This window comes from Doryrhamphus excisus, linkage group LG10, assembly GCF_037039965.1.
Source record: "Doryrhamphus excisus strain RoL-2023G ecotype Guam linkage group LG10, RoL_Dexc_Guam_v1.1, whole genome shotgun sequence".
NCBI classification, from domain to species: domain Eukaryota; kingdom Metazoa; phylum Chordata; class Actinopteri; order Syngnathiformes; family Syngnathidae; genus Doryrhamphus; species Doryrhamphus excisus.
In genome coordinates, this window is record NC_136366.1 from 9,792,539 (window position 1) to 9,816,369 (window position 23,831).

Genomic DNA, 23,831 nt, shown 5'->3' on the forward strand with positions numbered 1-23,831 from the left:
ACGTTGAGTGTTGCCTTCAGTGCACATCGGAAAATAAACAATTTAATAAAGTTAAGTTTTGTTCACTTCGTTCGCATGTTCAATCATCACTTTAGCACAATATCACAAACTAAAGCGACTAAAACATTATCATGACATTATTATATCAGTTTAAAAAGTGAAGAATGCTGCTATCTACTAATGTTACTGAAACACCCATGTTCCTCCTTATCTTCTGTTTACAGTGCGTGTGCACTTCCTCCTGAATGTACACAATGAGCAAGCAGAAGTTGTAAATAATGTGCAGTAAATTGACAGTGGAAGTTTTAGTCTTTGCAATGGGCAGAAAATATTCACATAATTCAAGGTCTGTTTATAGTCACGGTTAAAGCATCAAAGACTAAGTGCTCTCTATTTGTTTATTCGAGGTCGGTTTCCGAGGCTAATCTTTTCCGAAAGTTTTTCACTCATGTTTTAATTTATGTTTGGAAAAGCCTTCAAAATAAATAAATACAGCCAACGCGCCACTTTTATATAAAAAAAAACTGTGTCCTAAAGTGTCCAGCAGGTGGCAGCAGCATGCAGCCTGTAATCACGACTCAATGACTCAATGCAACACCAGACCCAAAGAGGCGGGATGATCAATACAAATATTGATGTTTTCGATACCAGCGAGTTGAGAGATATTTTTCCAAATCTGCTCTATATTTATTTTTACAAATATCTTTTTGTTGTGTTGTTGTTACCTTGTAACTAATTTGCCCCAAATAGGCAAATTAAATTAATATATTTTAATATTCTTTACTTGTAAAAATATATTGTGTTAAATTTAAAAAAAAGTTTGTGTCAAATCCAATTATAAATGTATTATACAATAGATGGAAATACCAAAATTTACGATTGGCACCTTCAATCTGAGCTGGTTAGTAATACAATACAAAGTTAAAATAATAACCATGTTATTCGTTAATATGGTTTCACGATTTCAGGTGTTTGATGAGTTTGACGGTTCTGTTCTACATGTTTATAAATAATGATAACCAAGAGTGTGAAGAAATGTTTAATTCCTTTGGTGTCTGCAAAACAACAACAAAAAAGCATCTTAAAACAACACTAATACGGAGCACACTGTAAACAAAATAACAGCTTAAAAATGCATTAATATGATCTTAAAATAGTAGAGAAATGTTTCACAGTAAATATTGCGAAAGGAAGGAGAATGTAAGAGTAAGAATGTAAGGAAAGGAACCGAGGCACAAATCACAGCATACATGGAAGACATGGGAGGAAACATGTTATAATACATAGTGAGACTCGAATAAACAACCTAAAGGTTCACAATAAACAACTTTAACAATGACAATTAAGAGTGTTACCAAAAAAACGGGAGCGGGGGAGGGAGGTGCACCACTTTCCCCCCACCCCCCACTCAGAATGTTGTACAAAGTAAAAGAAAGTTGGTGTTTAGTATGAAAGTACACAAATGCCATGGGTTTGTGGAGTCATTTACTGCTTCGACACATTTGCACACGCTCCCTCTTGTTGTTTTCCCTCCGTGGATCCTCACTGAGGCACTTGGAAAGAACATGATTGTGCTGCTGTGTTGTTATTATTATTATTATTATTATTATTACGTGTGTGCCTGTACCGTTTATCACCGTGTGCTTCACTTCAAACCGCAACCGCCTTCCAAACGCATACAAATATTTCACCAGGCGGATACGCGATAAGCTACTGATTCCAGATCAGTATGCTATCCCCTGTAATCTCTGGCGCCTGATCAAAGGCCCGATGGGGACGAGACCAGCATGGCGAGAATCCCTGCGAGGCTGCTGGGATGGGTCGGGGGGGGGGGATGGGATGAAGAAAGCTGCTTGTGCGTTTCTAAAAAGCATCTTCCCTTAATGCATCACCACCAAACACTCAACTATGAAAAATATGTGATTACACGTACGTTAAGGATGCTACATCTTGTTAAAAAATATTCACAGTCAAACATCATTTAATGATCCAAACGATCTAAGCAAAAACAGAGGACACCTTGCACACACCGTACATGACCAAATAACCTCCTCTGTCCATCAGTGGTCCCCGGGGCTGACGCAACACTCCAGCGTGGTGGTGAGGGAAAACGGACTCTGTGGAGTCTGTGGAGTATTTTAAGGCAGGCTGGCGATGTCCCGCTTCGGAGGTGGGCCGTCTGGCTTGCAGGGAGCGGCGTTGGCTTTGTCCTCGAAGATCAAGACTCTGTTAAGGAAGGGAGTCAAACATTACTAAAGCAATGGTAAACATATCTGGCCTGGTGGGGGTGTTTTTGTACGTCTACATACTGTGGGCCAATAAGAAACAAGCTGCTAGCCCGTGCTACACTTTGTACACCTCGGCCTGACGGAAACAATGAACACAAATACTCCGCTAATGATTAACGCTGTGGCATGAACTTTCCTCATAACCTCTTTTCATAGTATCTCAAAAAAACGTCCGGTATGAGATCAATAACATCAAATCTAACATATCAGCTCCCCGAACCCTTATAACACTAAAGTCACATGACCTCGTTAATGGATGCATGTCAAGTTATTCCGAGGGGGACCAGTGTCTGAGAGACTCGTGTGTCGTGAGGGCAGGACTAGAGCCTGAAGGGGGGTACAGGGAAGCAGTTCTGGTTAGAAAATGATCAGGCTGAGCAGCCAGTGGTAGCAAAGGAATGATTGTTCGGCGCAGGAGCTATTTGGAGTCATTTCCTTTTTTGGAAATCTTGCACGGGGGAATCCAATGAAAGCCCCGGAGAGCAATGATCCAGATGGTGAAAGACGCATGAAACACCGACGCTCACAGTTGCTGCTCAGCACACTGATGGTATTTCCTGCACTCTCACACAGGGCTGCAGGGGGGGGGGCACTTGTGCATAGTTTTAAACCAACCCTCCAACCCTTGCAGATATGCAGAGACGGTGGATTAATATTGGTCTTCAACAACAGCATGAACGGAATGAACGCTTTTGTTAGCCATCGGTGGGTGGAGGCGGGGCGGGGAGCGTACACAGAGTGCAAATGAAAATCACGGATACTGTGGTACTGCGAAGGATTTTTGGCTGTTGCCCAAGTTGTGCGCGGGGCACGGCAAGAAACTTTGATGAGTAATCAGACAACTTGCCGCTAAAACTGTCAACATCAGTTCTACAAGGTCACATCCTCATCATAATTGGCACACATGATGAAGACAACACATTGAGGTGTGTGTGTGTGTGGGGGGGGGGGGGTGTTTCGCATTAAGAATTTTTCAACTTTTTGCTATTTCTCCACTTAATGTTATGACTTTACTTTACTCTTGATGTTTTTGTAAAATTATTATTCATTCATTCATTTTCTACTGCTTTTTCCTCACGAGGGTCGCGGGGGTGCTGGAGCCTATCCCAGCTGTCTTTGGGCGAGAGGCGTGGTACACCCTGGACTGGTCGCCAGCCAATCACAGGGCACATATAGACAAACAACCATTCACACTCACATTCATACCTATGGACAATTTGGAGTGGCTTATTAACCTAGCATGTTTTTGGAATGTGGGAGGAAACCGGAGTACCCGGAGCAAACCCACGCATGCACGGGGAGAACATGCAAACTCCACACAGAGATGGCCGAGGGTGGAATTGAACCCTGGTCTCCTAGCTGTGAGGTCTGCGCGCTAACCACTCAACCGCAGTGCCGCCCTAAATTTTTTTTTTTCTCAATTTTTACTGTTGTCTTCTTTTTAAAATTGTATTTTTAGGCTGTGCCAAAGGCCAATAAAACCATAAAAACATGAGCTGTAAAAGGCTAATGTTAATTCCATGCTTGGGGAGTCACTGCTGCATGTCACCAAATATAATAAATCATCAAACAAATGGGATAAGAAATTCACAATTGTGACAGATTGTGGAACATATCTTTAAAAAAAGCTTTCAGGGCAAAGGCTGAGAAAAAAGTTGAGCATTTTTCTGTGCTCGGTGCATTTAGGATAAGGAGATTTGCCAACTAAGCTTAGTCCGGCAGAGCTGACATACATCTGGACCCCGAGGCAGGCCGCTTGCAAAGAGATCATCCGCCATAACCGCATTTAAAATAGCGGCACCACGATGCCTTTTTCAGGAAAGCATTCCCCCCTCCATCACGGAATGATGAGTTTTGCTGTGACATTTGTTATCGCTGAGCTAATCGCACAAGCTAAGAATAAGGACGGCTCCACTATGGAGGGGTTTTGTTGCCATGGAGATGAACCACTAAGGCAGCACGCGGGCAGTGACATCAGCGTTCAAATCCCCTGCGGAAGGGGACAATTGGCTGATGTGGCACGGCGAGCAGATGGCAAGACGAGCAGACGCGCGCGCGGGAAAAAGAGTTCCACTCACAGTTTGAGCACAGCCGAGCGCTTGCCCAGCATCATCTTGACAAAGTCCCTGTAGTCCATGGTGTTGCTGCTGGTGCCGCCCGTCACCTCCATGATCATCTTCTTAAGCTCCAAGTGGGTCTTGGGAACGCCCAGCTTCTCCATCATCCGCTTCAAGCCCATCAGATCTGAGAGCAGGAGATGTCAGACAGGTGAATGCAGACACAGGAGCTGGAGGTTGCATAGATGCTGCTAATCTACTGTTAGCCAACGAGGAAATCACAGCTTGGACTACAAGTCTAAAGTATAGTACATCACTGCATGGATAACTATGCTAATTTGGAATTTGGGAATCTGCTTTTGTTTAGTTTTGGTGATACCACCACATGAAGATTACCCATATGACAGAGGAAAATGCTATGAAAACCATAGAATAGGACGTGTTTACATATTTATCGCTATAGAACAAATAATAGTTTTATTTGTGGAAAAAAACATTCTAAACTTAAACAGCATCGTCGAACAAGCTCTACTTGACTTCTGACAAAGACGAATATGATGACAACCATAGAACAGGAAGTACAGTACTTTGATTTTTTTCCAGATTAACACAATGTTTATTACAATTTTATTTGTGGGAAAAAATATTCTAAATATAAGCAAATCAGCATCTGCTAATAAACTGTACTATACTAATTATAAGTATTATTAAGTATTGGATGACATTTTTAGCACATTTAATTAGTTTTATTTTTTTTAAATATATAACATAAATAAAAATATTAATAATAAAGCTATTAATAATAATATTTTATATAATATAATAATAAAATATATAATGTATTAATAAATTAAATATGTTCAGAAAAATCTTCAAAAAAGGTTCCAAAGTGTTTCCTGGCGTCTAGGTATTGTTACTCACCAATCTCGCCTTGGTCATTCAGGTCAAATTCAGCATATTTATCTGTAAAACAAAGAAAAAGTGGAGGTTAAAAAAAAGCAAAGCATGTCTGCTGAAATGAGGACGCAAGCAGCTGATGCTGACAGCTGAGGTTTGTGTGGAAAAGAACAACAGGCCTCAGGTCGGCGTTGACTAAATGAGCACATCTTTGTCAACACAAACACAAGAAAATACCACATAGAAAGATAAGATGTAGCGTATATAGTATAGATGTTACTCCATCTAAATGTCTTTTTTATTGTGGAATGCTCCCATAGTCTAGTCAGATTACACTTTCCGCGTCGCACAATGGCAGCTGTGTGAGTGTGTGTGTGTGTGTGTGTGAGATGGGGTGCGGGACAGGACAATGCCCACCCTGTTCCTAAACCCGGGGGAGTGGGCCTCCTCACATGCAAGTGCGCCAGCCTGTTGATCATCTGCAGCCACGGAAAACAAGCCCACCACCAGACGTCTGCGGTCTCATTTATGCTGCCATGACTTTTTTTTATTTTTTAAACCAGACACTCACTTCTGTGTGGCGTCTGTGCCCAAGTTGTGTTGCGGGTAATGTAACCCAGCGTCTTGGGATGCCCGTACCTGCTGACTTCCTGTGGGAAATAAAGACGAAAGCCACGGCTGCAAGAAGCACCCGGCTAGCTATCCCACTTAGCAACAGTCAAAATACATTTTCTACACGCAAACCATGTTTCGGGCCTTCAAAATAAGAGCGGTGCACATCGTGTAATAATGGTTCTAAAATAATTTGGGCAAAAACAAGTGATTTGATAAGGTCCCACGCATGTGAGGAGAGAGCGGCATTTGCTGATATTGTTCTAGTGTGGCTGCGACCGGCAGTGACATGATTCTTCAATAAAGCAATTTCATCTTCAGTTTGGTTACTCGCTGTTCAGTCAGCAACATCGTATGCAGGAAACACGGAAAAACAAACATGTTTTGGTCTTTGTAGAAAGAAAGCCTTGGGGAGGGGGGGAGCCTATGTTGACTGTGTTGTGTCTCTAAGCAGCTTCATACTCCATCCAGCTCATCCTACAATGTACAGCCACTGTCACACGTCTCACACACACACACACACACACACACCAGCCTGATGCAGGCCGACTCATTCAGTAAATAATGTATACGTCGATTCCCACAATTAGGTCATTGTAACGGCACTACTCTGCAAACAACAGGCAGCAAAAAACGCCCTGCTGCATTCCTCCCGTGCCGAACTCGGCCTTGAAAACCTCCACACAGCCTTTCCCACAGAGGGAAAACATAATGCCTAAGATAAAGTGTGTGTGTGTGTGTGTGTGTGTGTGTAACAATGTTGCCAGCGAAAGAGAAACAACCACATCCCATCATGTTCCAGCAACTGCTTACTTTTGAAGCCCTCCAACTTCTCTGCAAGGTCATCTTCATCCCGGTACTTCTGGTCTTCCAGAAATTCCTGAGGGTGGGGGTTGGGGTGGGGATACGGACACAGAGGGATTAAGTCAAAAAGGGTTACAAACATGATGACTCACAACAGGGACGGCTAGCTGTCGCCAGAAATTGTGCATGTAGAAAAAGTAGGACACCTCCAGAGGGTGTGAGGGAAAGCAAGGAGGAAAAAAATGCCAGAAGGAATCCACACTAATGAAATGATAATGAAGTGATTGGCCACGCGGGCGCGGGCGCGGCACAGCACGGCACCGCGCAGAGCAGCGTCACGTTCTCAGCGTTCTCATTTGACCTCCAAGTCTGCCGTCGTCTCGTGTAATTTAGCATGAAGGAGATGTGCGACGACGAAGGCTCCGCGTTGAGTCACAACCTCCAAGCCGTACGTCTCGTGCATTTGGCGAGTGTTGCGTCATGCGCCGACATGGCTCTATGGTTATTATCACATTGTGACAACGTGCCGCAACTGCAAAACGAGGTCAAACTAGAGGGGGCCACATTGTTGTCGATTCAGGCAGCACACATTCCCAAAGTGTGATCTCCATTTAAATCGTACAAGCACCTCTAGGAGACACCCAGACCTCTCTGCAGTTTAGTAAGACTACATAAGGAAATATGGTATTTTATATAGCGCTGCCATGCAGTGTTTACTTGCCGTTAGCTGTGCTGCCGCCAAGACGCTCGACTAAAACACTCGTATAGGCATTTATTTGTGGCAGCCCGACACAGATTCATTATGATCGCCAACGATCAATCTGGCACTACTTATTAAGAGATCTTTAAGTTTAAGCAAAGACTCTCTTTTTAAAACCTTTAACATGAACTAAATGTGTGTGATGTTTTGATAGAATAGGATGCTTCAGAACGCTAATGAAATTAGCTATTATGGCTAACCTACACATATTCATTTAAGACAACAGCTACAGTGATATTATTATTACTACAGGGATTCTCAACTGGTGTATGTCTTACTATGTAACGCTTGTAAAATGTATAAAATGAATGATTACAAAATTTTGACCTAATGTAAAATTCCTGCAAATTTCTACATTTTTGCAGTTGATTTCTTGGAGTTATATTCTATTTTTAGAATGTGCCATGGCTTGCACTTTGGACACACCTGCTTTAAATATGACATTTCGGAGCAGGCTGGGGGGGAAAAAAACTGCAATTTGGGTCACCGCTTGTCACTGAAGGGCGGTGGTGGGTCCCACAGCCAACCCCGTGGAGAAGCACTGATTTAGTAGAAACTACACAGTCGTACATTTACCCAATATATCACATTATCATGTATTAGCCTATTAAAATATTCAGTGACGGGTTTCCATTATGTACTGCCTCAGGGCAAGTAGAAGATAATGAAAGCAGAGCATGCCAGAGGTGGACCTTTTATGATACTTGTATTACTGTACAGGTGTGGCTAGCCAAAGGTCCAACAAAGGGCACCTTTAGGAGACGATACAGTAACAATGCACATTCTGTCCTTAAATGTGTCACAGAGCGGGAGCAGCGTATGGATTTACTATTATTAGAGTGAGCGGCTTAGAGAGCTCTACTCTGTTCCTGATGGTGGTGATGAAGACATGAAAAAAACCATAATGGTGGAATGGGCATGCAGAGGCATGGCCTCCACCTGCTTTCCATGTGCTCACAGTGGGGGGGCTGATAAACAGGCACATTTAAAAACAAATAGGGGTTGGTAGTCTGCTTTGAGTGTGAATGCTCTCCCCAGGCCAGGGCAGCAAAGCCAATTCACTCTGACCTGTTTTTCTATACTGTAGATTAGGTGGCACCCCCCCCCCCCCAGCCGCCCAGTAAATGTACGGGTGTAAAGAAGTAAACAGGAAATGCTTGCAGACAAAGACACGCTCCATTCACCTGTTCGTCTCCTCTGTGCAGGTGGAACACGACTGTGGCGCCTTCCAACAAGTGTTAGAAGCGGCCACGCGACCCCACGCACCCACGGTAAACAGAAAAAATCAATAAATGAGGTGACAAGAGTGGAACATTGGTGCCGAGGAGGTCAATGTGGCGCCCCCAAGCTAGGCTACTGTCAAGTGCACGGCGGCACTGCCAACACTCCCCACCATCAATCAAAACAACACTCGTACCTTGTTTATTTCCTCCAGTTTTTGCCTTTGCTGTTCCTTTAACAATCCGAAGGCTTTCCCTCCTGAAATAAAAAAGAAAAGATTAACACGGACTTTATGTAGCTTGAATGGTTCCTACGCTCCATTGTCGATTGTTATGAGGCTACACAAGCGTCAAGCTAGCTGCGGCTCTAACAAAAACAGATCAAATAAAGGCGTCCAGCTCCCATGGTGTCCACTTACCTTGCATGTTTTTACTCGAAGGCATTCCAGCAGCGTTTTGTTGGAGTGTGTGGGTCCAGTTGTGGGATAATGTCGCAGAGCCAAGGAGGCAAGCGTGCGCCGTGCGTCTGATGGTTCAGCCTCTCTGGAAAAGGCGGACACCGGCACCACAGTCAAGCGACTCTGAGTTATGTCTAAGCTCATCCGGTGAACACTTTCAAAATAAAATCCCAGAATGTTTCACCTTCAGAATATAACTTTGAGCAGTGATGCAGGAACGTGAAAAACAGTGGAATGTAGTCAATTGTGCTCTAGTACTAAATAAACAAGGTTAAAAGGGCCATGTCAGGCTTTGGAAAGGCCCCGTGGCAGAATAGATGGTCTGTTGGATTTCTATTTTGAAATGTGATCTTCCTGTCATGAAAACAACGCCCCGAGTCTGCCATCGTGTGGTTTTTTGACAAAACTACAACATGAAGAAAACTCAATGACTGTACTATACTGTACTAGGTATGAATGTGAGTGTGAATGGTTGTTTGTCTATATGTGCCCGGTGATTGGCTGGCCACCAGTCCAGGGTGTACCCCGCCTCTCGCCCGAAGACAGCTGGGATAGGCTCCAGCACCCGTGCGACCCTGGTGAGGACAAGCGGTAGAAAATGAATGAATAAAGGTCCTGCCGGGACCCCTGATGAATGTGTGGTGGGTTTTGTCCACCTCCCGGAACACAAAATAACAAAGAAAAAGGAAACATAAGTGTTACTATCTTTCTTAATGGACCATTTGAGCAATGTCATTCACAAATGAAGCACTAGTTGCAGTACGTATTTTGCCCACAAGATGCCGCTCGCGCACCAAGTAAAAAACAGCACTGACAAGTCAACGTTTTTTCCAAGCGTGACAGTCGAGATCAATCCAGCCACCCATCCACCCCTAGAAGAAAGATAAACTTTTCTGTTAACTTTAAAGGAAAAAAACATTTTTGTGTCATGAAGTCTTCTGCTTGTGTATAATTGAGTCAGCCTGACCTGATATGTTATGTATACGGCCTTACCACAACAGAAACAAACACATTTTAGACATGATCTAGTCCTTTTTTAAAGCTAGTTAACCAGTCCACCATGGCAAGTTTGCTCACATACAACTTGACAGCATGCTCAAAGGTCATTGACCCCACTTTCGCGTAATAGCCGGAAAGTCGCGACTGCGTCGTTTTGTTCTCCAGGCCAGAGAATTTAAAGATGCCCTGGGAGCTTACGTCTACATCTTTCATATTCATTAATTCACGTGGTTGTGCAGCTCGGCTGTAAATAACTTATGACCCCGGCAGACCGCGTAATCTGGCTGAGACTTTCGAGTTATCAAACGCTGACCTCACCGCGCTTTTGTGGCGTTTACTTTTTTTGTGTGTTTTGACCCGAGTTTGCAAAAAGTACTGACTTGTCTTTGAATGTTGCTTATGTAAGGAGAGTCCTACAAGCATGCATGTGTGTATGTTTGCAAAGGACAATGCTTTTAAAGGGATCAGGGGCACAACTGATTGTGCCCTCGGAATCCTGCCTAGCAACAAATGACCATCCAATTTTGTCCAATCAAATTTGTGACAGTGCAATATTAAAACTGAAAAATTAACATGCTGTATATGAGACAATATTTCTACATGTGTGTGCCGCCTCTCCCTGTCCTTTCTCCTCTGTTTTAGGCAGTGGAGCCCTGTACACATGGTTGCCAAGGAAACAGCAGACGGCAATGTTCTTATACGGATCAGGGGCAAAAATGATTGTGCCCTGAGAATTCTGCCTGGCAACAAGTGGCTCACCTTGTTACGTGACAAGAAAACGAAATCGCAAAAAAATTGTGGTGATAATTTAGGTTAGGTTAATTTAGGTTAGGTTAATTTAGGTTAATTTAGGTGCCGCTTCTCCCTGTACTTTCTGGACTGTTTGAGGCAAAAAAAAAACCTCAGTTTGACTGGCGAATGGCATATTTTGAGGATTTTGAATCAAAACATTCCCTATTTGAGACAGCAAAGCTCTGTGTACCTGTTTGCCAAGGAAACAGCAGACGACAATGTTCTTATTCGGATCAGGGGCACAAATGATTGTGCCCTTTTAATTTAGCGAAGTAACAGTGACTGTCCGATCAAGGCACATGATCGGGAAACATTAGCTTTTGGCAAATTAAATGTAAACCTTCTTAATGGTTCAGATTTTTTTGTGCCGCTTCTCCCTGTCCTTTCTCGACTGTTTGAGACAGTGCCCAGAAAACCTTGGTATGAATGGTAAATGACAATGCTCTTAATGGGATCAGCACCCTTTGAATTCCGCCTAGCAACAAGTGAGTGTACAATCATGTGACTTGACCAACTTCTTACTGTAATTGACTGTAATTTACAGTGAATGTTGCGGATTGAAAGTACAAAGCTTGCTGGTTCCAGCAGAGATTCATTTTCCCCGGCTTCAAAAAGTGAAAGTATGTAAGAAAGTACGCCATCAAAGTTTTTTAAGGTCACACAGGAAGAGAAGGACCCGGCTTCAAATGAGTTTGAGGCGCACTGCGTTGCGGGTGATAATAAGTCGGAACCACAGGGCTGAAAATGAGGCTGGAGGTGAACTGGGTCGGGGGTCAAAGGGTAATTGCATCCTTGGAGGGTGTGGGAAAAGTCCCCCAGGTGGGAGTCATCAGGTGGGATGAATAGCTGCGGGGAACAGAGGCGGGAAAAGTTAGACCTGGGAGTGAGTCTGATGAAAGTGAACTGTGAGCGGAAAATACCGTTTAGATTAGACTCGACTTTTATGCTTCGTCCACTGCAACTGTGTGTGTGTGTGTGTGTGTGCTGGTGTGTGTGAGAGAGAGAAAGAGCGAGTGTGTGAGAGAGAGAGAGAGACAAAGACCACCAATGTAAAATAGAGCAGTGGGGCAATTTCAAGCATTTGAATTATGACCCAAATGGACCTCAGTGTTCAGGCCTGTGAGCTAGACGGCGTTCCACAGGGAAGCGTCCTGGATCCCTTTCTGTTGTCACAGTCTACAATGCAGATAACCCATTTTAAATTTCAATAGGATTCCATCCATCCATTTTCTATGCCACTTATCCTCCTCACAAGGGGTATGCTGGAGCCTACCCCAGCTGACTTTGGGCGAGAGTTGATGTACACCCTGGACTTGCCTTTAAATGGAAGTCTCCCATGCATGGGGGGGGGGGTCCGCCCCACTATTTCACTATTTTATCAAAGGTGAATATGGGTAATAATGCTGGCTGAAGGTAAATAAGGTAATAAAGGTAAATAATGGCAAATACAGATATGTATGAATGAATATAAGTGATAATACTAAATAAAGGGGAATAAAGGGGAATATATGGAATAAAGGTAATCAAGATAAAGGTGAAAATATTTAAATAAAGGTACATTTGAATATGGACAGTAATGTTAAATAAAGGCACTGAAGGTAAATAATGGTAATAAAGATGAGCTGAATATAGATCTAAAGATAAGGTAAATACGAGTGAGTACAGGTAATAAGGTAAGGTAAATACACAGTAAGTGGAATGCAAGTGTGAAGATGGTGCCTTTAAGGACAGAATGACAGAAAGCGGTTGAGCTTATTTTCCTGGAAAGTGACTTATTGAGGCTGCACAAACTCCCCAGGGAGGAAGACAGACGCTAATAAACCTGAGATTACATACATTTCTCTCATCTGTCTATGTGAAACGCTACATCTGCCAGTCTTTCTGTTATGACTCACTTAGATCACAGACGCCAGACGCCAGGCATGATGGTGGCATTTGATGCAAGGGTGGGTGGGGGCCTGACGTTACCACTCTGGAGTTGTGTTTCATCACACGTTGGGCTCGTTGGGCCGTTGATGGACGCTCCTTTCGTTTACATTTGTGAGCCACTTCCATCACGGCCCGTCTGCCTCTACTTATCCAAGATGGAGGAGAGCGTGGAAGTCATGACGGCTGTGGACAAACGCCTGCCATGACTCAGCATGCATTACAGCTACGAGTTTCATGACCTGCTGATGTCAGGAGGAATGTCAACATTCATTTTGGAGTCGCTCGCATCCACTTTTGACGTCAAGGGGAATTATCAGACTCAACGTTAACACAGTCTCTCCTAACGTATGGCCGCTATTAACATATCTCCTGTTTAGTCAGCATTGCTGCCTAGCAACAAGGGGCCATAACAACCATGTCACATGACCCGGAACATCATCCGGAAACATTCATTTGTTTTCTACCACTTATCCTCACAAGGGTCGGGGGTGCTGGAGCCTATCCCAGCTGTCTTGGGGCAAAACACGGGGTCCACCCTGGACTGGTGGCCAGCCAATCACAGGGCACATATAGACAAACAACCATTCACACTCACATTCATACCTATGGACAATTTGGAGTGGCCAATTAACCTAGCATGTTTTTGGAATGTGGGAGGAAACCGGAGTACCCGGAGAAAACCCACGCATGCACGGGGAGAACATGCTAACTCCACACAGAGATGGACAAGGGTGGAATTGAACTCGGGTCTCCTAGCTGTGAGGCCTGAGTGCTAACGCTTACGCTGAACGGTGACTGGCTCCAGTAGAGATGAGTTACGCAGAGGGGGTTTTCGTCGTTTTTCTCAAGCCGCTACACCTATGCTGAAGTCTCCCAAGGAGATGGGCCTCATAAAAATAAATAAAACTAAAATTAAAACTAAAACTAAAAATATATAAGCAGCGACTTAGAAAGTTTGGACACCCCTCCTCTAGAATATTTCTTATTGTGGCCCTGAATCATACTAATTGTAATATTTGGGTTATGACGTTTCCACTTTTTTAGTTGTCCCTCCAAAGCTCCACACGGGGGCAGCATCGAGTCACAGAAACAATGTGTCATGTTGGCCTGTGCGCCTTTTGCTCATATTTGTGTTTGTTGCATAACAAAGACACTAAAACAAATACCGCAGACTTCCTTTGAGTGGATTGGCCAAACGCTACAAAGCTTCCTGATGCAACTTTGGGAGGGAAAAAAAAGGTTGAATGAAATTAACGATATCCACTCTTCACTTCCAAGGTGGGAATGGTTGGAAAGTAAGTTGCATGCTGAAACGATCAACTCTGTCGAGAACTGAGCGGAGAGACGCAAAGACCGGACTAGACTAAGTCTCTTGACTGATTGGCTGGAAAAGTTGTAATGAAGTGAAAACAGAGATAAGGAAAACCTCCTTATCGGCGTCATCCTCCATCCAATGGTTGTATCTTTGACAGCCTGATAGAAATGAATGATTGTGTTCCTCGTGTTGTTTTCTGACAGCAACCCTGGAAATCACATCACGTCGGCCGCTCCCAAATACCTACTCTTTATTTTGCGTCAACATCATCTGTTACGTCTCCGTTGCTGCCGGCGAGAACTCATCTTTATCTCCTTGACAGGAGGCCCCACATGGGAAATATCTGTGTGTGTTCTCCATGGCGACGTGTGTGATAAATGCAATGCAATGCTGACTCAATCAGGTTACACACACACACACACACACACACACACACACGTTAATACCTTTATTCCCGCCAGCTGGATGCTTGACACGGTTAGCTTACACACACAAACAACTATACGCCATATTGAACCAACTTAACTAACTAGCCATGTAGCCAAACTACCAATCACAGGACAGTATGTGTGGACATTAGCGGTGTCTTAGCATCGTCCACTATTTGATGATTCCATTCAGAGGAGTCTGATTCCACTCGTGGTGTGTCAAACATGAACGAACGGGTCAAAAGAACTAGTTCTTTTTTGTGAACGGCATGAACGAGGTCATTCATTCATTCATTTTCTACTGCTTTTCCTCACAAGGGTGCGGGAGCCTATCCCAGCTGTCTTCGGGCCAGAGGCGGGGTATGAACGAGGTCACCGCCCCTAAAATACCCGTTCAGTCCGTTCAATTGCAAATGCTTTTTTTTTTTGGATTGGTTGGAGAGTCAGTTCATCGTTCCTTTTGAAGGGCGGGACTATCTGCGGGCTTGCCTGTCTTATCCTATCGTCTCGTCTTGCTCTGTGGGTGGGTGGGGTTAGCTGACTGAAAGACCGAGACCGAGAGATTGACCTTGTTCATCCCATTCACAAAAAAGAACTAGTTACTTTGACCAGTTCGTTCATGACCGACACACCACTAGTCCATCACATGAGTGAACAACTGACTCGACACGGCTGACTGAGTCTATGCGCAGGGGGACATCACAGGCTAATGACCAATTGACCGACATGAACGGATCTTTTGACTGAATGAACCGGAATGATCCAGTTCACCGAAATGAACGGTTTAGCCCACCATGAGATTGGACTATCAATCTCCAATCATATGAAAATGTCATGTGATCAAGATTGTACCATTCTGAGGACACGGGGGCACAGCTGCGGCCGAGCATACATTTTTAAATACAATAAATCATTTTTTGTTATAAATGATGGTAAACACCTAATGGGAATCGGCGAGGGGCTGAATGGAGGCAGTCACAAATTTAGGAATGGAGTTCCCCGACTTATTGTGAATGATGGGAAAAAAATCCCCCAAAAGTGCTGTCCTTTAGACTCCATTTGTATTTTAGTTCATTGAAATCATTTTTATGCTTGAAAATATGTATCTTTTGGACTAATAACGGGCCGTAATCAAGCAGGAAACATCAATGTGGGAGACAGCCATGTTGGGAGTGTCGACTGTTCAGCTAAAAGCTGAAATACTTGTTTTCTTCCTTTCACGTTTGTTAGTATTATGAGAAGCAAAGCAGCTGACAGCAGGCGCTACAAATGACAATATATGCGGACACGTGTATTTGCATATGCTTACACCATTTCAAAGAGCACCCTCTGTGTGTTTGTTTATTTATTTTTTGAACCCGTCATCTCTGACATGTTTGGAATTGGTCTGACAGTTATCTTTACCTGCGTGATGAGCCTGTTTAATCGGCGCCGCGCAGTCTGAGCCTGCTCGCCGCACAGCAACAAAAGATGACAGCTTCTTGCGTTTTCTTTTCTTTTTTTTTTCATAGACACAAACCCAGAGTTGGAAATGTGTTTTTGGGCCATAAATGTCTGATCTTTGAAAAGATTGGCGCTATTTTGGCAGAATGGAGGTGCAGCGCGGTAAGGTGTATATAACTCATTCATTCATTTTCTACCGCTTTTTCCGCACGAGAGTCGCGGAGGGTGCTGGAGCCTATCCCAGCTGTCTTCGGACGAGAGGCGGGGTACACCCTGGACTGGTGGCCAGCCAATCACAGGGCACATATAGACAAACAACCATTCACACTCACATTCATACCTATGGACAATTTGGAGTCGCTAATTAACCTAGCATGTTTTTGGAATGTGGGAGGAAACCGGAGTACCACACATGCAGGGGGAGAACATTCAAACTCCACACAGAGATGGCCGAGGGTGGAATTGAACCCTGGTCTCCTAACTGTGAGGTCTGCGCGCTAACCACTAGACCGCCGTGCTGCCTGTGTATATAACTGTTTTTTAAAATAAAAACGCGTGCAATGTCCAAGCTAATTGGAGCGGGTATTGGGTAAATATCTGGCACTGGGGGAGCTGTGGTTCACTGAGGGGAAAGATGAATTCATGTACTAAGACACCTCGGTGGCAGACAGTGAAACATGGCTATACTTTTGAGTAGTCAGTGTACAGTTTGTATAGTAGTATAGATGTACTGTCCAGTGAAAATACGCCAACACAGTTGTTATTGTGTAAATATCTAACAATGCAATTTACTAGAAACATCATAATGTCAGAAAAGCACGGGAGTGGTAGCGCGCACGAGTGCTGGCGGCACATCGGAGGGGAAAGCAATTTAATAGGGCACCGTTCGGACATGTTGAGTAAGAAGAAGTCTAAACACGGACAACTGTGTTGAAATACCTTGCTGGGAAGCGAGGGCTGTACTCTGCTGAGTTCGACGTTTTGGATCCAGGGTGCGCTTGAGCTCGCTGGATAGCACTCAACCGCAGTCAAGGTATAACCCGCGGCCCTCACAAGCATTTAACGCTGCTGGAGAGGAAAAGACTGGATGGAAAATGTCACAGCAGGTCTGTGGAAGTATGTGCAGTGACGGGGGGAGTCAACATTTTGGCTGCTGAGCATCATAAAGTGTGACAGCAATGAAGAAGCGTGTTGTAGTCCCGCTGAGGTCCACAGTGCTAATTGTCAATTAAAGTCTGTTGATGAAAAGCAGCCGGAGTGGAAAGGAGACATCCAAATTAGCCTGACACTGGAAGACAAAAAACAACATTTATTATAATTCCAATCCTTGACAATGGACTCTGTGGTTCCGAGTGACCCGTCGGCACCGATATGAAATCAAAGCTGTGATTGCGAACGTTCCGAAAAGAGAACAAGACATGAAGCTAAAACGAGGTGTACCTGCAAGGAGGAGACAAATATGGCAGGATGGGAATGATTTTGGGAAGCAGGGTCTGTTATGTCCAGGGGTTAGCCTCGCCCCGCCCCGCCGGCCTGAGGGCAAGACTGAGGCAAGTTTACGGAAATGTCCCGGAGACTGTCTCTCTCCTCTCTGATCTCCTGCAAGTCCTGCTCCAGCAGAGACAGTCGGCTTTGTTGCTCCTCGGCCGCTGATCGCAGCTTGTGGATCTTGGCGCCCAGCACGGGGCTCTCCACGCTGCCGCGGAGCATGCTCAGGCGGCGCGCCGTCTCGTTCAGGATGCGCTCGAAGCGCTCAAGCGGCACGCCCTCGTCTGGTCGACACAGAAAGGACATTCTTAATGACCCTAAAATGGGGGTGGCCAAACGTCTTCCAGCGAGGGCCACATCGTGAAATCGTGAAAGGATGCAACTTTGCCATGTTTTGAAAAATGGAAAATGTTCACCAAAAATGACTATATATATATTTTTTTTAAATGACTATAAAACTATATTTTGTTTTGTTTCTCACAACAAAATGACTTCAAATGACTTTTTGCTTTTAGTATTCCAAGGTTATTCTTGTCAAATTTCTATTTTTTTTTAGAATATTTTCTTTTTCTTTTAATATTTTGACTTTATTTTTGTAAAATTACAGCTGCTTTTATCCCATTTCCCTTTTTCCTGTAAAATTAAAACTTTTTAAAAAATCAAATTTTTCCATAATATTTTTAAACTTTCTTCAATGTTGTCATACTAAAATATCTCCAAATATGACATTCTCTGAAAAAAATGTTACATTTTCCTGTTAGGCTAGAACTTTTTTGTCTTAATATTTTGACTTTATTCTTGCAAAATCACAAAAAATGTTTTCAGTTTTTGCTGTTGCTTTTTAAAATAAATTATCAAAAATTTCAGCTTTCTTTTCATACATTTTCTTCTTGTAATTATGACTTTATTTCCATAATATTTTGACTTTATTTCTCTAATATTATAGCGTTTTCCCCAACATAATTCCCCCCCAAATTACAGCCATGATTAGTTTGTTTCATATAAAATATAAACCATTTTTTCTAAATATTTCAAATCTAGTTTTCTTGTTAAATCGTATTTTTAGCTCGCACATAAATCACATTTTACCCATTTTGCTGATGAGCTGGGTCAGCGTCAGAGAGTAGGCCTCCAACTGCTGCTTGGCCGCCTCCATGTCCTCCCTCGTGCCGACCAGTGGGGGCGCCGTCTAGACGTAAGAAGAAGGTGACACAGGAAGAACAAAAACGAAGATGCAGACGTAGTGCTACCTCGGTGGGCATCAGCGAGTGCGCCGTCTCGGTTAGCGTGGCCTGCTCGGCCAGACGCTGGACAGCGACTTGAAGGTGGGAGCTGAGATGGGTGCAGGCCGTCCTCGCATGCTTGGCCTGCGTCAGGACGCCTTTGGATTCCTGGACACGCAAGCACAAATGTGGACAGTTGGGGTGAGAATCAAAGGATGAAGGTGCTGTCCATTGATTGGTTCCAGAAGAAAAAATGTAACGTAAGCTACAGTTTAGGTTGCTTCCTCGTGGATGATTTCAATTTTCTATCTCATCCCCTGGGAGTGAAATCAACCAAATTGGAGGTCAAACGGCCACCACAACACACCAGGGTATAAAATGTGCAAATTGCACCACTAAGCATCTTTAATTGATGCTGATGTGGTGTAGTATGGAAAGCATATGGTTGCTTATTCACGCCATATAGCAACAATCCACGTTTCAGCCAATTATACTGCTTATATTTGTGTGTAAAATGAAAAGTTTGTCATTGAATTATTTAGCATTCATTATTTTTCGACTGCACTGTGAAAACAGATGTTATTTTAAATATTAAAAGGTCATGTTTCATGGGTTTGGAGTAGATATGTGTATAATTCAGGTTAGAGTGTCACATGATCCCAAGTGAGGAATGTAATCTGGGATGCGACAGTGAAGATGATTTTTTTATTTTGTTTTTTTTTTGTAGGACAAAACTGCAAGTTTCTTTGTGGACTTTACCTCGGCCATGGTGTTTGCGGTGCCTTCTGCTTCCTTTGAGGCGTTCCGAGCCAGGCTGGAGTTTTCCAGAGCAGGTTCTAGTAAGGTTTCTACCTCAGAGATCCTCCTGGTGATCGCAGCTAGAACTTTATCCTGCAGGGGCCTCTCCTTCTTCATGGCGGCTTTGGTTTGGGCCTGTCGATGCGGCCACTCTCGAGCCATGGCTGATGGGAGATTCATTCATTAGGAGCTCTTTGTAAAGAGGTATCACTCCCAACGACAAATCAAAGCCACTCACTGCCGAGATCCCTGTGCAGGCTGATTGCTTCCGACTCCACCTCCTTCCCGGCCACAACCGAGGCCAAGGCCAGGACTTTTGCAGCGTTGGTGCGAGCCTGCAGCTAGAGGAAGAAACACAATCGCACAAAGAAATTAGCAGTCTTAGTTTGGAGTGGTTAGTACACAGGCCTCACAGCTAGGAAACCTGAGTTCGATGCCACCCTCTGGTATCTCTGTGTGGAATGTGTGGGTTTTCTCCGGGTACTCCGGTTTCCTCCCACATTCCAAAAACATGCTTGGTTAATTGGCCACTCCAAATTGTCCATAGGTATGAATGTGAGTGTGAATGGTTGTTTGTCTATATGTGCCCTGTGATTGGCTGGCCACCAGTCAACCCTAAGACAGCTGGGATAGGCTCCAGCAAAATGAATGAGTTTGAAACATGAGAATGTTGTTCACCTCTGCAACGTTGCTTGCAGCCTCCTGCTTCTTTTGGATCGACGCCACAAGAGGGAGGGTGTGGTTTCTAATCTTCCTGATGGCAGCGTCTTTGGACTGAAGGTGCTGATCCAGTTCTTGGGTTTTATGGAAAAGGGACTAAAAAGTAGAAAAAAATGACACTTTAACACGTTTCATCCGAGCAGGCTTCCTCAAATTTCACGTGAGGTTGAATTTAATTGTGAAAAAGTGGTTGAGATACAGGAGAGCAAGACCTTTGGGAGCCAACGGCAGTCGTTTGGGCAGAACCAAAGTCGTTATCATTCCATTCAGTGGGAAGAATGGTCATGGTCATTTCCCAGATCAACCAAACCAACATTCCGGTCTACTTCACACCTGAAGTATTCCACAGCTAAGTGGAATAGCAACAAGTCGTTGGCCGGTAGAAGTCTTACTCCACTGTATGTCAACGACTGTCGAGTCAAATGAGAGTTTGGTGCATCATAAAGAATCATAAACAGGCTCCAGGCGTACATATTACTGTTATTTAAAAGTCACTTTTGCATCACTATTGGCAAAAATATAAAGACAGCATTAAGATGGGCAAAAATAAAGATGAAATAATAACCACCAAGTCTAAGTCTACCAAGGCTACCTGACCTGTGTTGTGTCAAGTCCCCCTGCTGGGCCGGCGAGGGTGGTCTCCAGCTCACGTAAGGATGATGCGATGTTACTCAGAGCCAGATCCAAGCCGGCGGCGTCATCCTGCAGAGACGCGTGTCGGACCACGCTCTCGCCGGCCCGGGCGGTCAGATTGTCCCTCTGCTGCTGCATGTTCGTTATCCTGGAGGTGAGATGTATTATTTATGTCACCTTTCGTGTTGCAGCCGTGTATCGGAAGGCGTCGGGGGCTGGTTTCACATGAAATATGGGCAGGAAAGATGGGAGAAAGGCGTATGACACAAAGTGTGACTTGAGTTCAAACCACACTAAGAGGACACAATATTAGGTACATTTTTATAATGCAGGGGCGTCACACGTGGGCCATCTCATGGTATTATTTCACATTTGATTAGTATTTTCATTTTCTATTGTTTTTATGAAAGAAGTCAAGGTGATATTGTGGGTGTCAAAAGTGCAGCCCGCGGTACATTGCAATTATTGGGGGAAAAGTTATAGAATATTACGAGAATAATTTCAAAATATTATGGGAATAAAGTCAAAATGTACACGTTAAAATAGCTGGAAAATGTCAAAAATCCGTTTATTAAACGTTTATTAAACTATTAAAAAATTTTGAACATTAGAGTTAAAATATAATTTTTTTTTTCAAATTATGATGAGAAACAAAACTGTAGTATTTGGAAAATTAGGAAATTAGGTTGGGAAAAAATATGATAATATATAATATATATTAATATAATACATATAATTATAATGGAAATATAATCTAAATATTTTTAATTCACAATAATTATGTAAGAGGGAAAGTTGAATAATTAAATTGAAATAGGGCTTTATAACAACAACAAAAAAAGACCAATTGTAAATTAAAAAATATACATTTGGCAAAATTTTTTTTACTTACTATAAATATATTTAAAAGTATAAATAAATATGTAAAAAATTATCTGAAGTAAATATGTTTAAAAAAATAAAATGTCACCATATGAAAAATTGTTTGGAAAAATAACAAAAGTATAGTCATAAAAGTAATACAAATATAACTGAACAGTCTTTGATGTGCATTATTTCTAAGCACATCAAATGATCCGGGTCTCGAGTTTGACGCCTGTGATGTAATGCGAGCCAGCGGACTTCCTGTTAAGTAAATACAGCATACACCAAGGAGTTGCGACTGTACGCCGTGCGTGGTGGTCTCCGCCTTCAAGACGCCAACCAACGTGATGCAATGACTTGCGACAGCCTCTCCTCTGAGGGCCTTTTCCATCCTTCCTGTTATCAGGGATTATCCCGCCAACAATCACACGCTCGCCCAGGCAGCCGGCTAAATAAATACATTTTTTTCAAAAAGCAATAAACTTACAGTGGAGGGGAGGTGCCCCCTGTGGCTCAACATCTCCGTCCCTCCTAAAGAGTCAACAGCGTGCTTTAATAGCCTGCTAGCTAGCGAGCGCAGGACACCTTGACACGTAATACCGCCAGGGAAAGTGGACTTTAATGGACGACAATAATCCACAAAAGTCCTGCTGCTTGGAGTTGTTGTTGTTTTTTTTTTTGTAAGTCAAAGTATGCTTTTGTGTGACTGGGATGCAAAAAATAAAAAAATCAAGGGGTGGAAACAGGAAGTTGGATGAAAATAGCATAGAACTTGATGAATCCATTTCCATAGAAATTGCATGTGAATTCTGAAATACATTCTTGTCTTTGACATCTTTTATGTGCGCTGCTGCCACCTTATTGTCGGAGCGCACACTGCCGACTGCACAAATACCACACTTTCCCCCCCACTTTTTGTTAGCAGTTAAGCTTAAGACTTCACGGCTGCTGTTTATGTTTGGACTGAGCTTCGTCTTTGTTTTGGGGCTCACCGCTGAGTTAGTTCCCGGATGTAGTCCTCGGTGGAGTTGTCCTGCAAGAGGTCCATCAGCAAATTGAAGGTGCGCTTGGAGGCGGCGAGCGCCCTGCCGGCCACGGCCTGGATGTGCTCTGCACTTTGTCTGTGACTGCAAACCCAGAAGAAAAGGAAGAGGAGCAGGAGGAACACGACAATAAGACACGTGTGCAAGTCATCCAGGAGCGAGAGATTGAAGACAGCTTCTCTAACGCTTGGACATAGCAGGCCCCGCGGCGAAGGGCATCCATGTTCTACCATGGACTCGTTTACCGTTTCTGCAGGACTTGAGACTCATTGACCATCATGTTCCATTTGTTAGGTCCTGGCACAGCCTGGAAAGGGATGACCTGGGAAAAAGATGGCGGATACAGTGTATAAACACGTTGCAAATGTAGGATAATTAGCGAGCTTCGGGCTTGAGAGCTATGTTTTCATTTGTGTTTCAGTGCCACTTTTTTGGCTAACTTCAGGGATCAAGCGTTTCCCAAAGATGTATCGCCATCCAGAAAAGCAGTCACGGATCTGCGGGGAAAAAAGGTGGCCTGCAGCGCTTTTACACAGCTCACCTTCTGAACTTGTTCTCTTGGGGAAGCCGGATGGGGAAGAGTTGTGTTTGCCGTCTTTACTCTTGAATTGAATTAAAGATCATGCAAATGAAAACAAATCAAAGATTTCTGACATTCCCTACTCGCACTACAAGCTGTCAACCACGTCCGGAATGATGGGAACTGTCGCCTTAACGCATTCCAGGAGCATTTTCCTTTCCCTTCCTGCTGACTTTACCACTCCGAGGAGGAGGCAGAGGAAGAGGCCGCTTGACTGGATGGGGAATAAAAAGATATTGGTTTGCTTTGCGGGGGATTTAGTGGCCCTATAAGGTAGAGCGCCGCCATGACTAGTAAACGACACAGCCTCCATTACAGGAAAGCAATCTTCTTCCATACCATAGGAGCACTACTGGAAAGAGTTCTGCACTCATTCAAAAGTTTAGCACTATTTTGGCACTTTTCCCCACCACTTAAGCATAATTACACAATTCCCTGCTGATGCTACTTGCTTCAGTTACGACTGCTGATGATGGCTTG

At 43.7% G+C, this 23,831-nt stretch overlaps 2 protein-coding genes across 5 annotated transcripts in view; both read right to left on the bottom strand.

Annotated features, from left to right (window-relative positions):
• Positions 1-1,024: 1,024 nt before the first annotated feature.
• Positions 1,025-9,208, bottom strand: aif1l (allograft inflammatory factor 1-like). Its single transcript, XM_058064641.2, has 6 exons — positions 9,058-9,208; positions 8,836-8,897; positions 6,668-6,734; positions 5,267-5,308; positions 4,367-4,532; positions 1,025-2,226 (listed from the first exon to the last, which is right to left on the bottom strand). The coding sequence occupies exons 1-6, from the start codon at positions 9,080-9,082 to the stop codon at positions 2,139-2,141; spliced, it is 450 nt and encodes a 149-aa protein (XP_057920624.1). The 5' UTR covers positions 9,083-9,208; the 3' UTR covers positions 1,025-2,138.
• A 7,564-nt stretch (positions 9,209-16,772) lies between these two features.
• Positions 16,773-23,831, bottom strand: part of lamc3 (laminin, gamma 3) — a 72,002-nt gene continuing 64,943 nt past the window's right edge. For all 4 annotated transcript variants that reach the window (XM_058064275.2, XM_058064274.2, XM_058064271.2 and 1 more), the window contains 9 exons: positions 23,017-23,093; positions 22,721-22,855; positions 20,829-21,012; positions 20,190-20,327; positions 19,750-19,852; positions 19,473-19,675; positions 18,741-18,881; positions 18,580-18,679; positions 16,773-17,774 (listed from right to left, as the gene is read on the bottom strand). In XM_058064275.2, the coding sequence (XP_057920258.2) occupies positions 17,512-17,774; positions 18,580-18,679; positions 18,741-18,881; positions 19,473-19,675; positions 19,750-19,852; positions 20,190-20,327; positions 20,829-21,012; positions 22,721-22,855; positions 23,017-23,093 (1,344 nt within the window). In that variant the 3' untranslated portion in view covers positions 16,773-17,511. The remainder of the gene's footprint in view (positions 17,775-18,579; positions 18,680-18,740; positions 18,882-19,472; positions 19,676-19,749; positions 19,853-20,189; positions 20,328-20,828; positions 21,013-22,720; positions 22,856-23,016; positions 23,094-23,831) is intronic.